Raw genomic sequence first — 13,954 nt, 5'->3', positions numbered from 1 at the left:
GGCTATGCTTCTTCCTAGCAAGCCCTTCTATGCGCCAGCATCAACAGTATTCTTTTCATCCTGATATCTGAACATCTTAGCCTGGCACTCAAAGCCCTCCAACAACCTGGTCCCTTTTCAGCCACTCTCTCTAATTTAAAGGAAAAATTTTAAGGAAAACATCAAAGAGATTTTATAACCAGAAACTGCAAAGGAACCAACAGTGTATTGTGGTACCCAGAAAACCTGATCTACCTTAAGCAGTATTAATAGAAGTCTACAGTGATAAACAAGGGAATTGATTATTCCACTGAAGTCTGTATCAGTCAGTCCATAACTAGAATAATAATTTTAATCCACATGTTGAATTCCAAGTTACACTGTCAAAAGGCAATGTGTTCTGGAGAAAGTTGTCTAGGTGATAAATAGTTTGGAAAGTTCTAGGGGTACCTGGCCGCCTCAGTCAGAGGAGCATGTGACTCTTGATCTCGGGGTTGTGAGTTTGAGCCCCATGTTAGGTGTTGAGATGGTTTAAACAAACAAACAAACAAACAAACAAACAAACAAACATTTTTAAAAAAATAAACTTTCTAAAAAAGTTTTGTAAGGTATAGTTAAAAGAATTAGGCATGTTTACTTGGGAGAGAGAAACTTTAAGAGGACAGGATAGTTATTTTAAAATATCTGAAAGGGGCTTCCAAGTGAAAGAAGGATTACATTGATTTTCTGGACACAACCACACCAATAAGCAGAAGTTACTGAAATGAAGATTCTGGGCCAATAGAAGGAAGAATTTATTAGAATTATGTCCAAAGAGTTCTGATGAAGAACTGTGAGAAAGAACTTACAAAGTTCCCCATCACTTAAAATGCCCAGAGAGGGGTGCCTGGGTGACTCAGTTAGTTGGTTAAGTGACCGACTTCGGCTCAGTTCACAATCTCTCAGTACATGAGTTCAAGTCCCACATTGGACTCTCTGCTGTCAGTGCAGAGCCAGCTTAGGATCCTCTGCCCCGCCCCCCTTTCTCTCTGCCCCTGCCCTGCTCATGCTCTGTCTCAAAAATGAATAAAAAAAATTTTTTTTAATGTCCGGGAAGAAGTTGACTAATGGTCATAAAAGAGTTTGAATGGTGTGGGGATTTGGACTGAATCAGAGATTTCAATTTTTTTTCTAGCTAAGGAACCCTCTCTTTTATTTTATTTTTTTGATAATTTTTTTTAAATGTTTATTTATTTTTGAGACAGAGAGAAACAGAGCATGAGTCGGGGAGGGGCAGAGAGAGAGGGAGACACAGAATCCAAAGCAATCTCCAGCCTCCGAGCTGTCAGCACAGAGCCCAACGCAGTGCTTGAACTCATGAACTTTGGTATCATGACCTGAGCCGAAGTTGGATGCTCAACCAACTGAGCCACCCAGGTGTCCCAGGAAGCCTTTCTTTTAAATAAAGCTCCTGTAAAAATAACAATTACAGAATAGATCATTGTAAAGTCATTTTGGCTGAAGTCCAATTAGAATCGTTTCTAATCTCCTTTTCTTCACAACTAGATGTAAGTTTCCCCAGAGTAGACAATAAAAGAGCATAGTTTTTAAATTTTATGTTTGTAATGTACATCCTCCATAGTATATTACCGGGGGTTGATAAATACTCGTTGAATGAATGGATGAAAAAAGAATATATCAGTAGTTTTTTCTCTGATGCATGCTTTCATTTTTAATAGATGGTAATCTTTTAACCAAGAATTGAATTCTTTGAGTGAGGGTTCTTGGGAATTCACAGATGCCTATGAAGGGGTACATGAGTGGATCTCAAGAGCTGTGTGAACCTATTCAAATTGTAGGGCAAATGTGAGAGCACGTATATTTTTTTCTGATAACAGGATCTATTGCTTTTGCTAGATTTTTCACCTGGGTCTGTAACCTAAAAAAGTTCAGAATCAACCACTTTAATGGAAGAATTTGAGGTGTCCACCACAATCTGGTAAAACATATATTTTTGGGGGCAGGGGAGCTCGTCTGGACACTCCTCAAATCACACACATGCAATGAACTACAAGGAGGAATTGAGAAGTCAGGCACGCACGCTTTCCTGAACATAGCATATCCCTCGTATTAAGACTCTGCGTCCAAAGGAAGGTTTTCTGGCCATCACCACCACACAAGTAATCCTAAACCCCCTGTATTTAGACTCGGATTGGGTGGGTGATGCAGTGATTCCTCTCTTTAGGATGTTCCAAGACTAGAAACAAAAGGTGTCCCCTGTGCGGAGGTTGGAGAGACTTTGTGGTTTGGTGAGAGTGGCAGAGGCTCCTGTGTCTGTGCCCTGCATAGGCATACTCCATCGCTCAGAATTAGACACCATTTTCAGCGGACAGACCTTACTACAGGAAAACAGGGCTTTAGGCAACGCTCCCCAGCCTCAAACAATTTCCCCAACCCCTACCCAACACAGGCCAGACAGGCTGGAGACCCTTGTTTTTGTGTCTCTAATCACCAGCTCAGACAGTGCCCTCTGGGCTGTTTGGATGGCATATCCCTTTTCCCTCCCAGGATCACTCTCTCTTTTGTTGCATTGTGAGAAAATTATGGCTAGGAATTTGATCTGGAGCCAGTGTCAGCTTCCGGGTATGATCTCAGCATCCAAGTGTGAGCTCAGGGTGCTGTGACGTTGGGTACATCTAACTGAGGAGCTTTTTGTCTAGCTGGCTATGACCTCCTCCCTCCCTGCCCATCCCATCGTCCAGGCCACAGAATAGGGAGAAGCACAGACAAGGCCCTGGGATTGGGGTTTATTCAGCTCCACCCAGGACTAAACACACACTTTGACATGTCTCAAGGGACCAAACCATACATTGTGGGCCATGCACTTTTCCCTTCCCCCAAGGATGCTGCTACCTCTGGGGCGGTGGGCAGCTGCTCCTATCACGGCGGGAGGTGGAAAGGGGCTCACTGGGTGCTGGCTCCAGGGCACTCAGGGCTCCACTCTGCCTGCCTCCTCCTCTTCCTCTGGATCTGGAGGCGCAGGGAGCAGGGAGATGTAGACCTCGTTGACCTCCGTGTCCAAATGGCGGCCACCCCGAGGTGCCTCCAGGTTAAGGATGCCATCGTGGGAGAGAGCTGCGCGGACCCGCCAGGGGTCCACGTCAGCAGGCAGGACATAGGTGCGGCAGAACTCTCGGGACACGAAGCCGTGGCGGTCCAGGCGCTGGGGGTGCCTGGCAGACACCTCCAGCAGGTTGTCCACAGTCCTTACAGTCACCTCATCTGGGGTGAAGTGGCTCACATCCAGAAATGCCTGAAATTTACCCTCACTGAGCCTGAGCTCCGAGGCCCCTGCCCTGCTGCCCTCCCCAGCTGCGGTGGCCCGGGGCCGCACATAGTAGCCGTGGTAGAGGGTGGGGGTCAGGATCTCTTCTGGCAGGAGGCCTGAGGGGCAGAGAAAGAAGGCAAGAGGCAGGATGAGGGAGAATGGGGTGGGAACAAGGGTGAAATGGGGAGATCAGGAGATGAGGACCAGGGAGAGCAGGAGAGGACTCAGGAGAAGTAGGAAAATGAGGCGGGGGTGGGGGTGGGGGTGGGGGAATTAGCAACTGGAAAGAGGGGACTGAGATGGGGAAGGAGACTGGGGGGTGGAGGGGGGTAAACCAAAAGGGGGCTGGGTGGACAGAAGGGGAACCAGAAGGCACAGCGAGGGGGTCAGGGACAGGCATGGGAGCCTTGCGGGCACCGCGTCTGCCCCGAGGTCAGTAGGAAGGGGACCGAGCGCTGCTTGGCTGGGGACGGAGGGGGAGTTTGGGGTGGGACATGGCTCGCCCCAGGAGTTCAGTTAAGCCTGCAGTGGGGTGGAGGCCAGTACCATTGGGAGGTCAGCCCAGAATTTCAGGAGGTGGGGGTGGGAAGCAAGGGGGTTGGCGTCTGTGCCATACCTTCTCCGAAGCGCTGCTCGCCCAGACGGCTGGGGTTGGCGAATTCGTACTCGGTGGTGGCCGGGTGGGCATGTGGCACCGAGCGGCCTGACATGGCTGCAGAGGCGTCGGCGGCCCTGGTCCGAGGTGCAGCGACCCCTCCAGCTGCCTGGAGAGCCGGGGCTCGGTCGGGGGTGGGGGCGGGGTCTACACCACCCAAAATAGTGCCGAGCCTGGGGCGGGGGAGGGGCGGGGAACCGGGGCCCTGAGCGCCAGTGACAAGTGTGCGACCAGCCCCGCCTGGACCCCCGTGCTCTCCCCCCCGCCTCACACCCTTCAGCTGTCACAGGCTGCCCGAAGGGACAGCTGGGGGTTCTGGCTGGGCAGCCAGCTGGGGATGGGGAGGCTGGTGTGGGAGGCCCTGGAGAGGCCTCGCTGAAACCCTCAGTTTGTACATTTTCCACATTGCCTCCTCTCCTCCTCCTTCCCAGGCACCTTGCACCCTTCTTCATAAAGCTCCCCTGGTTTAAATGTTCTGTGTGCTATGGAAGGTGAGAGATGCAAGAAACTTTTCCACCTTTTCTTTGGGGTGGAGGGAAGGGTCCCCCTGCCCAGATCAATGTGAGAGTCCTTTCCTGAACCTGGGTAGACCCCGGGCACCACACAGATGCCTGGCACTGACTTGTTGGTGATCACTGCTCTCCTCTAGGGACCCACAAAGAGTTAATGTCCCTGGGGCCCAGCCTAGGAAGATTCCAGTTCCTGCCCAGGCCCAAGATAGTCGCTGGCCCAATTCCCCTGGCATGCTAGGCTGCAGAGGAGGAGGAGGGGCACAGCACCCTCCTGCTTAGGATTCCTGACTTCAACCCAACTCCAGAGAAGGGGGGGGGGGGGGGCGCCATTGGGCGTGGACGGAAAGCTAGTGAAACAAGACCGGCACAAGTCACTGGCCAGCTCAGACGTGTTTGTATTTCTCTTTTCTTAGCTCAGTGAGTACTGGGTATGTGTCACACTGCCAAATCCCCGATCACAAGTCTCCATGAACGGGCGGTGAGCTGGGATAATAAAACTCCTGACATCACCATTCCAGAAGCTTCACAAGACTGCGTATATAAGGGGCTGGCTGTTGCTGCGGCTGAAGGAGCTGACCAGCCAGCTGACCCCCTCCACTCACCTAGCCACCATGGACATCGCCATCCACCACCCCTGGATCCGCCGGCCCTTCTTTCCTTTCCACTCCCCCAGCCGCCTCTTTGACCAGTTCTTCGGGGAGCACCTGTTGGAGTCTGATCTCTTCCCAACTTCTACTTCCCTGAGCCCCTTCTACCTCCGGCCACCCTCATTCCTGCGGGCACCCAGCTGGATTGACACTGGGCTCTCAGAGGTAAGTTTCCCTCTGCCAGGACAGGAGAGTTCTTCCTGGAACCTCCTGGAAACCTATCCACCTGCTCTCCTTTTTCTCCTTGCCTACATCTGGCTACATCTAAGTGTCTTAGGCACTTGTGTGTCCACCAGGGAAGAAAGACTGGGTTACTGGTTCTTTCACCCAGTTGTCTGTTTGTATCGGGTGCTCTTCTGTATCCTACTTTACTACATTTTTTCCATGTGCTGTGAAAATCACCCTCTATCCCCTAACTTCTAAGTAGGATGCCCCTTTCTGGTTTGATTCATAAAGATCCAGGGAAAGCTCTGCATTCAGACTCCTTTGCTCACCTCTTCTAATCCCTCATACTCCTGATACATTTTATTACTTCAAGCTTCAGATCAGGAAAACGGTCCTGCCTCATGCTGAGTGTTTCATCTCCATTGCATGGGGCTGGAGACAGCAACCACTATTTTCTTCCTTTCAATTCCTTTGTCTATGATTTCCCAGGTTTCTCAGGGCTGTGACAGGGCACTGACCTGGGCCCATACCTAAGGAGAAAAGAATATAGGCCAATTCTTGGGGCCCCTCCTCTCTTGTCCTAAGAAGGTGGGAGAATGGGGTGAACAGATAAGATTAACAGAGCTGTCACAGATAATACACTGGTTTAAAAATATTCAAGTACGAGTAAACAGGAGCTGAGTGAGCAAGGGCTTTGGAAGGACAATCAGGGCTAGGAGAACATTCCAGATTGAGTGGGTGGGAAACTTGGCAGAGGTCTGAGCAAGAAGAAGGGGCCTTTGTCTCATGGACAAATGACAAGGCTGGGCATCAGGGTCAGAGAGGCAGCAGAAACCTTGCCCAGACCCATCCTTTTGATTGGCCTGGGTGGCCTGTCTTCTTTCCTGTCCCTGTAAATAAAGTTAGGATCTGATGCCCATGTGCTATGCCTTGGGTACCACTGTGGTGACTCCCCTGAACCAGAGAGCCATGTTTATTCAAAATGGGATTTTTTTAGTCAAAAAAAAAAAAAAAAGGAGGATAAAGTCTGCAGAATGATGAGACCGTACTAGTGTGATCCACATTCCTACCATCTTTTCTCCCCCTTGCCATTTCTAGATGCGTCTGGAGAAGGATAGATTCTCTGTCAACCTGGATGTGAAGCACTTCTCTCCAGAGGAACTGAAGGTCAAGGTGTTGGGAGACGTGATTGAGGTGCACGGCAAACATGAAGAGCGCCAGGTGCATAGCTTGCTTTCTCTTCCCATTCATTCAGTGAAAACTGTATGCCAGACGCTGTCATCAGCCTCTGAGTCTGGCAACCTCCAGTCTTAAGCCAGAAAGGTCCGGGACAGGGACAGACCTGCTGTTGTTGTTTGGGCCAGAGAAGTGGTCTTCGTTGTTCATTCTGATTTGATTGCCTTAGGTGGGATAGATGGGATGTTTACTTCCCATTTAAGCCCGTAGTTTTTGGCCACCTTAGAATCACTAGGGGAATGAAAAAGTTCCAGTGCTTAGGCATATTACAGACCAAAATTTTTAGGGGTGGGCACCAGGCATCAACATTTTTTAAAGGGGCAAGGTGGGGGGAAGCTCCTTAGGTAATTCTAACGGACATTCGAAGTTGAGGACCACTGATTTAGGAATAGCATTTGTTGGACATGTGGTTGCTTTACGTCACTATATGAATTGCAGGTACCCAGAAGACTGGGTATCTGCAGGTATCCCAGACTTTGGGATGTTGTTTTCATATGCTCCTGAATCCTCTCATCTTTAGCCCATCTAAATGCTCAACAACTTGCTTTGCCTAAGTTTCAGAGCTACACTCAGCAGCTAAAACCCTGCAGCCCGTGTGGAAATCACTTAATTGAGAGCCTGTCTGCCTACATGCTGGTATAAAGATTAGAATCAGCTAGTGTTTAGCAGAATCCTAGAATATGGAACAGATTCTCATTAATTTCTGAGAGGGTTTTTAAATGTGGCAGCTGCTGACCAATTGTTGATAACTCCGATACTTGTGCACCAGACAGTAAGGTGTGAGGTCCTCAGGCTGTTTCAGTTTTGCTTATGGGATTTAACTTTGGGTCATAGTCTCCCTGGATGAAGTTTTGTTGCTCTTGTTGTTGTTTTTAGCAGCAGTCCTATTGGTCTGGAACATTCTGGGACATTCCTGAAGAGTCAGGACAATTTTTGGGCTTCCTTAGGGACTCGGATCTTCAACGATATGGACGATATTCTGGATCCTGTAGGCCCAACAAACATTGATCTAAACCTTTGGGAAATACCCATAAAGATATCCATGCCTCAATTTGGAGAGCCTTCAAGCTTTTGCCCTTTGACTTCGCAGACTCTCCTTGGTAGGAGTGACCACCTAGGCAACTTTATCTCAGCCCCAGCCAGAGCAGCTGTTAAGTTTTCCTGTCTTGTTGCAAAGGCGTATGGTCACACCTAAGGGGAAGAAGGATGTCTGAGTCCTCAGCAATTGGTGCTACTTCCTGTTCTTACCTCTCTTTTTCCTCATTCCCTCATTTCCTCTCTTGGATTAGGATGAACATGGTTTCATCTCCCGGGAGTTCCACAGGAAATACCGGATCCCGGCTGATGTGGACCCTCTCGCCATTACTTCATCCCTGTCATCTGATGGGGTCCTCACTGTGAATGGACCAAGGAAGCAGGCCTCTGGCCCTGAGCGTACCATTCCCATCACTCGTGAAGAGAAGCCTGCCGTCACCGCAGCCCCCAAGAAGTAGATGCCCTTTCTCTGACTGCATTTTTTAAAACAAGAAAGGGTCCCCGCCAATGAATGAAAATCTTGTGATTAGTGCTGAAGCTTATTAAGGCTAAGGGCAGGCCCAAATTATTAAGCTAATAAAATACTATTCAGCAACAGATAACTGTCTTGTGTTTGAATATTCTGTGTTTTAAAAAATGAATGTGGAAATACAGCAGATCCATTTAGTCACCGCATTATGATTTAGGGGCTTCTGGGGATATTATAGTCAGAATGACTGTCTCCGTTACTTACTGAGAGTGTAAATTTCACAAGTCACTTAACCTTTCTAGCCCTTAGGTATTACATTTGTAACATGTGGCACTGACTTGTAGACTGTCGTGAGGAGTAAATTAAGGAGAAAACAGGTAAAACCCTTGGCAGAGTTCAAGGAATATCAGTTCCTCTGTCTCCTTCCTTGATTCCAGCCCTCATCTCCAACAATAAATCTGAACAAACTCTGGATAACAATGCATGAAAGGCCTTCGTGAGTCTGCAATTCATCATGTTGCCAGGCAGGAGGTAGTGCCCCCAATAGTGACATTTTCCTGCTGCCTTCAGCTGATTCACAAGAGCAATAACCAGGACTTACTTGGGCGACTATCACCAAACAAGCCTTTCAGTCGTAATCCCTAAATTATTTAGCAATAAATTTTCCTTTGAGAACCAATTCAATGACTGCCACCCACCATAAAAAATTAAGTTTTAGAATTACAATCAATCATTGATCAGTAAGTGATTCTATTATTTAGCTTAAACAAAGACAGTTTACTCTACAAAAACACCCCCATGCCACTTGTGGTTCCAGACAAAACTTCTGACTCAATTAACGAAAAATAGCCCTGGTGTGGGTTATCTGGGATAAATGTTTGCAGGCGACTCCTATTTTACTGTAGCAGCATCTACCTAATTTCTGACCTCCCACAACGACTGACCATAAGGCGAAGTGAGATTCCTGCCTCCACAATGCCTACAGATTGGAGGTTGGCCACGCTTTTAAAATATTCTACACAAAACAGTTGCCGACATTTTTCATGATGCAGGGGTGTGGAGCTAGGACGATATAAATTGCACATCTATACAGGTTCAAAATATTACCTCCTGAAAAACAACTTCCTAATAGTCAGAAATGCGATGGTCTAGCCAGCTAATTTTTGTGGCTGTGTTGCAGATACTCTTGGGGGTCTGACCAACCTATGTATCACCTTCAGTCTTGCCAACAGCTCCCCAGTTGGTTTAGGTATCCACCATATACTTCCTTGCCATGTGCTTCAGGAAAGTGAACCCAAGCTCCAGCTTGGTTCCAGCTGGTTCCAGCCACAAGTGATCTTATCTTTTTCCTTTTTTGAGAGACAGTATGAGTGGGGGACTGGCAGAGGAAGGAAGGGAGGGAGAGAATCTTAAGCAGGCTCCAAACCAGTGTGAAGCCCCATGCTCATGATGTGGGGTCATGACCTGGGCCCAAATCACGAGTTGGGCGCTTAACCATCTGAGCCACCGAGGTGCCCCAGGTGGTCTATCTTGATTAGCCCAAACCAATCACGGAGATTCCCTGCCCTCTGTCAAGATTAGTCTTGAAAAGGCCATGACCCAAAAATGGCTAATGAGACAGGAGGGCAGTTTGCTGGAGGTGCTTCTGGAAGAGGTTTTGAGTAAATCATATTTTGCATACTAGATCTTGATATTTATGTTTTTGACAAATTTGTTCAAAATGTGCAGGGTCACTTCTATGGTGCAATTTAACTGGACTCAAGTGAGACTAGTTCTTTAGTGTTCCTCTTTTCCAGATTGCCTCTTTTGCTATGGCTGTTCATTGTCATTAGTGTAGGACTTTTCTAGTCCGGTATATTTAAGGATTTTTCCCTCAGTTTTACAAGCTAGCTCATCCATAATTCTGTCTCATTCATATTTGAATTATGCTACAGGTCTGTTGAGGCAATTCTAACTAGCATTTATTTATTTATTTATTTAATATTAACTAATATTTATTGAGCACTTACTATGTGGTTGGCACTGTACTAAGTGCTTTACCTTTATTTATTTATTTATTTATTAAAAAATTTTTAATGTTTATTTATTTTTGAGAGAGAGAGAGAGACAGACAGACAGACAGAGCATGAGTGGGAGAGGAGCAGAGAGAGAGGGAGACACAGAATCCAAAACAGGCTCCAGGCTCCAAGCTGTCAGCACAGAGCCTGACATGGGGCTTGGACCCATGTATGGTGAGATCAGGACCTGAGCCAAAGTCCAACATTCAACTGACTGAGCCACCCAGGCACCCCTACCTTTTTTTAAACTATCATTTTTTTATAGAATAATTCTAGGAAATAATGTATAATAAATGCATGTAACTTCAGTAAGATATAACACTTAGAAGACCAGATGGATGTTTTTGACTACTGGTTTAGAGGTAATACATATTTTCTTGTTTAGAAAAATTCTATTTCATACTTTATGTTTTATTTTGAATATTTCACTGGGTCTGATCTTTGTTCTGGAAATTGACAATGCTTAACCATTCAATAAATATTTGAGTGCCCACTATACGCTAAGCACAAAAATAAGACATGTCTGCTCTAAAGGAGTTAAGAATTGAGTAGGACAGCAGGCAAATAAAAGGGCAATTCTAAGACATCTTTTCAAGATTCTATGATGTCTCTTTAAAATGTCTGCTATGGGGTCCTTTAAAAGGAATATATTTCCTGGACATGCAAGGAATATTGGAGATGGTTACCCATGATCAAAATTTCTTAACAGCTTTATTGAGATATTGTTCTACACTATTAACCCATTCAAAGTGTACACTTTAATAGCTTTTCATATATTCACACAGTTGGGCATCCATCACTACAAGTTTTAGGTCATTTCATTAGCCAAGAGGATACCTTACCCCCATTAGCCGTCATCCTCCAATGCCCACCCTCAGCCTTAGGCAACAACTAATCCACTTGTTGTCTCTATAGATTGGTCTATTTAGGACATTTCATGTAAGTGGAATCGTACAATATGTATTCCATTGTGACGAGCTTCTTTCCCTTAGTGTAATGTTTTCAAGTTTCTTCCATGCCATTACATGTATCAGTACTTCATTCCTTTTTAATGCCAAATAATATTTCATTGCACGGATATCATCGTTTATTTACCCATTCATCAGCTGGTGGACATTTGGGTTACTTCCACTTTTTGACTATTATCGATGCTGCTGCTATGAACACTACTGGTTTTTTTGTGTGCATATATGTTTTCATTTCTTTTGAGTATATACCTAGGAGTGGCATTGCTGGATTATATGATAACTCTATGTTTAAACTTTTTTAAAAGTTTATTTGTTTTCGTGGGGGGAAAGTCCCATGTGCATGTGTGCTTGAGCAGGGGAGGGGCAGAGAGAGAGAGAGAGAGAGAGAGAGAGAGAATCTTAAGCAGGCTCCATGCTGTAAGCACAAAGTCTGACTCTGGGCCTGACTCAGGGCTCTCATGATGGAGATCATGACCTCAGCCAAAACCTAGAGTCAGCCACTTAACTTACTGAGCCACCCATGAGCCCCAAACCTTTTTTTTTTTTAAACCATTAGATCCACACTTCCTATGGTACATTACTACAATTCACTACAGGGTACATGTTTATTTTTTATTTTTTAAAAGTAGTCTCTACACCCAACATGGGGCTCAAACTCATGACCCTGAGAACAAGAGTAGATTGCTCCACCAACATGAGCCAGCCAGGTGCCCCAATGTTTAACCTTTTGAGGTACCACCTGGCTGTTTTCTAAAGCAGCCGCACTATTTCACATTCCCACCAGCAGTATATGAGGGTTCTAATGTCTCCGTATTCTTACCGACACTTACTATCATCTATCTTTTTGGTTACAGCCATCCAAGGGGGTGTCTAACTGCATGGTTTATAAGACTTAGCAAGTTGATAGTATCATTGGTTTATACGACTTCGCAAGGTGAAAAGGAAAGGGAATACATCTAGGAAGAGTGAAGAGCATGAAGTGCCCATGTATTCAGGTTTGGTTAGGGCATCAGATGTATGAGGCGGGGGCCTGTGTGAGAGACAAGGCAAGGGAGTTAGAAAAGGATTCTGCTAAGGACTTTGGAATTTATTTTGAGGGAAATAGAAGTCAATAAAGGGCTTTAATCAAGCGAGTGTCGTGATCAACTTTGTCTTTTTAGAGTCACTTTGGGAACACTATAGAGATTGATATGTGGGGACTGAAATAGAAATTAGAGCTATCAACCAAAAGGGTCTCACAGCAGAATGGATGAGAAATAAGGGAAAACTGGAGCATGGAAAAGGCAACAGAGAGGTAAAAAAGGGGGACATAATCAAAACATAACGTGGACGTAGAGTTTACAAGGCTCTCTATGTTCGAATGGGTTAAGAAAGGAGGAACCAAAATACTCCTTGGTTTCTGGTTTTGACAACTGGATAAACTTATTATATAGTATATAATATTAAAACTAAGAAAGAGTGGTTAAGATACATAAAAGAGGGCTATTGAATTCACCCAGATATGGAATACATTAGGAGGGAAAAAATTTGAGACAGAAGATTATGAGTCCAGTTGTAGGTATGGTGAGTTTGTGGGCCTTTGGGAGTTTGAATGGAGATATTCAGTGAGTAGTTGGGTATGTATATTCAGAGCTCTGGAGACCATCTGGTATAGAAGCAGAGCTTTGGAATATGGAAGCACATAGGTGAGAGCTGAAGGTCTGGGTGTTGATAGTATCATCTAGAGTTAGCCAAAAAGAGTTGTGGGGAAAGTCAACAACAGAATCATTGGAAAGACAAATGTAAGGGATAGGCAGAGAAAGATGAACTATAAAAGAGACAAAGAGGTGTCTCAGAAAGATAGGAGAAAAAGCATTTAGCACGATATCATAGACACCAAGGGAAGAAAGGAGTAGTCAGGCGGATTGTCAAATACAGAACATAAAAGTCAAGTAACATATGAGCTGAAGCATCCATTAGATTTAGCAAAACTTTTCACTGCTATACAGTTTCAGGAAAGTGGTAGGTCAAAGAGTAAACGAGAGACATACTTCCTGACAAGATAGAACAGTAAGTTCATAGTGATGCAATCTCTTTGTTACTAAGAGTGCAATCTCTTTGTTACATAGTGATGGTAGTTGTTTGTTTGTTTCTTTTTTTTTTAAGCAGAAAAAGTAAATAACAATATGGACAAAATAAATATGAAATTATTTAAATAAAAAAAATAAAACTCAGGAGAATGGGCATATTGGCAGATATTTGCAAATGATATAATCATCTGCTAAAACAACCCCGACAGAATCAATAGACAAACTATTAGAACCAATAAGAAAGTTCCGCAAGTTTATAGATTACAATCTTAATTTATAGAATATTGTTCTGGTGATCTATTCATGCATATCAAACTATCCCAAAACTTAGTAGCTTAACAATCATTTTATTAGACCTTACTATTTATAGCACAGGGCTCAGCTAGGCAATTCTTGAGCTCCTCATGACCTTGACTGGGGTCAGTTGGTGGTATTTAGGCTTTAAGATGGCTTAACCCTCTTTCCTGATGCTTTGGTAAAGACGGTTAGAAGGCTGGACTCAGCTGAGCCCCTCTCTCTGTCTTTGTAGTCTGAAGGCCTCTCTATAGGGTGTTTCCATCAGGTGACTGGACTTCAGGGCTCCAGGAAGGAGTATTCCACAAGACAGGAAGTGCAAGCTTCTTAAGGCCTGGGCCTAGAAACCTGCATGGTATTACTTTTGCCATATTTTTGGGGGTCAAAGCAGTTGCAGAGTCTGTCTACATTTAAAAAGAAGGGGCATAGACTTCCACCTTTTAATGAGAGGAGTGTCAAAGAATTTGTGGCCATCTTTAATCCTCCACAGAAGCTGACAGAAAGGGAAATGTATTTAATCTCTAAAATTCATAAGAGATTAGTGACATTGGTAGCAGGAAT

At 45.2% G+C, this 13,954-nt stretch overlaps 2 protein-coding genes across 2 annotated transcripts; one reads left to right on the top strand and one right to left on the bottom strand.

Annotated features, from left to right (window-relative positions):
- Window positions 1–2,749: 2,749 nt before the first annotated feature.
- On the bottom strand, window positions 2,750–4,169 carry HSPB2 (heat shock protein family B (small) member 2). Its single transcript, XM_058690284.1, has 2 exons — window positions 3,903–4,169; window positions 2,750–3,402 (listed from the first exon to the last, which is right to left on the bottom strand). Exons 1-2 carry the CDS (start codon window positions 3,994–3,996, stop codon window positions 2,948–2,950), a joined length of 549 nt encoding a protein of 182 aa, XP_058546267.1. The 5' UTR covers window positions 3,997–4,169; the 3' UTR covers window positions 2,750–2,947.
- A 728-nt stretch (window positions 4,170–4,897) lies between these two features.
- On the top strand, window positions 4,898–8,138 carry CRYAB (crystallin alpha B). Its single transcript, XM_058690286.1, has 3 exons — window positions 4,898–5,265; window positions 6,364–6,486; window positions 7,791–8,138. Exons 1-3 carry the CDS (start codon window positions 5,065–5,067, stop codon window positions 7,992–7,994), a joined length of 528 nt encoding a protein of 175 aa, XP_058546269.1. The 5' UTR covers window positions 4,898–5,064; the 3' UTR covers window positions 7,995–8,138.
- Window positions 8,139–13,954: the final 5,816 nt, after the last annotated feature.

The sequence above is a fragment of the Neofelis nebulosa genome, chromosome 10, assembly GCF_028018385.1.
Source record: "Neofelis nebulosa isolate mNeoNeb1 chromosome 10, mNeoNeb1.pri, whole genome shotgun sequence".
NCBI lineage: Eukaryota > Metazoa > Chordata > Mammalia > Carnivora > Felidae > Neofelis > Neofelis nebulosa.
The sequence above is the reverse complement of the archived record's forward strand: the minus strand, read 5'-3'. Positions and strand labels throughout refer to the sequence as shown.

Coding starts and splice junctions, on each gene's coding strand:
- HSPB2 (XM_058690284.1), bottom strand. CDS start 3,996: ATGTCAGGCCGCTCGGTGCCACATGCCCACCCGGCCACCACCGAGTAC. Junction 3,403..3,902: donor CGAGCAGCGCTTCGGAGAAG/GTATGGCACAGA, acceptor TCTGCCCCTCAG/GCCTCCTGCCAGAAGAGATC.
- CRYAB (XM_058690286.1), top strand. CDS start 5,065: ATGGACATCGCCATCCACCACCCCTGGATCCGCCGGCCCTTCTTTCCT. Junction 5,266..6,363: donor TTGACACTGGGCTCTCAGAG/GTAAGTTTCCCT, acceptor TGCCATTTCTAG/ATGCGTCTGGAGAAGGATAG. Junction 6,487..7,790: donor GCAAACATGAAGAGCGCCAG/GTGCATAGCTTG, acceptor CTCTTGGATTAG/GATGAACATGGTTTCATCTC.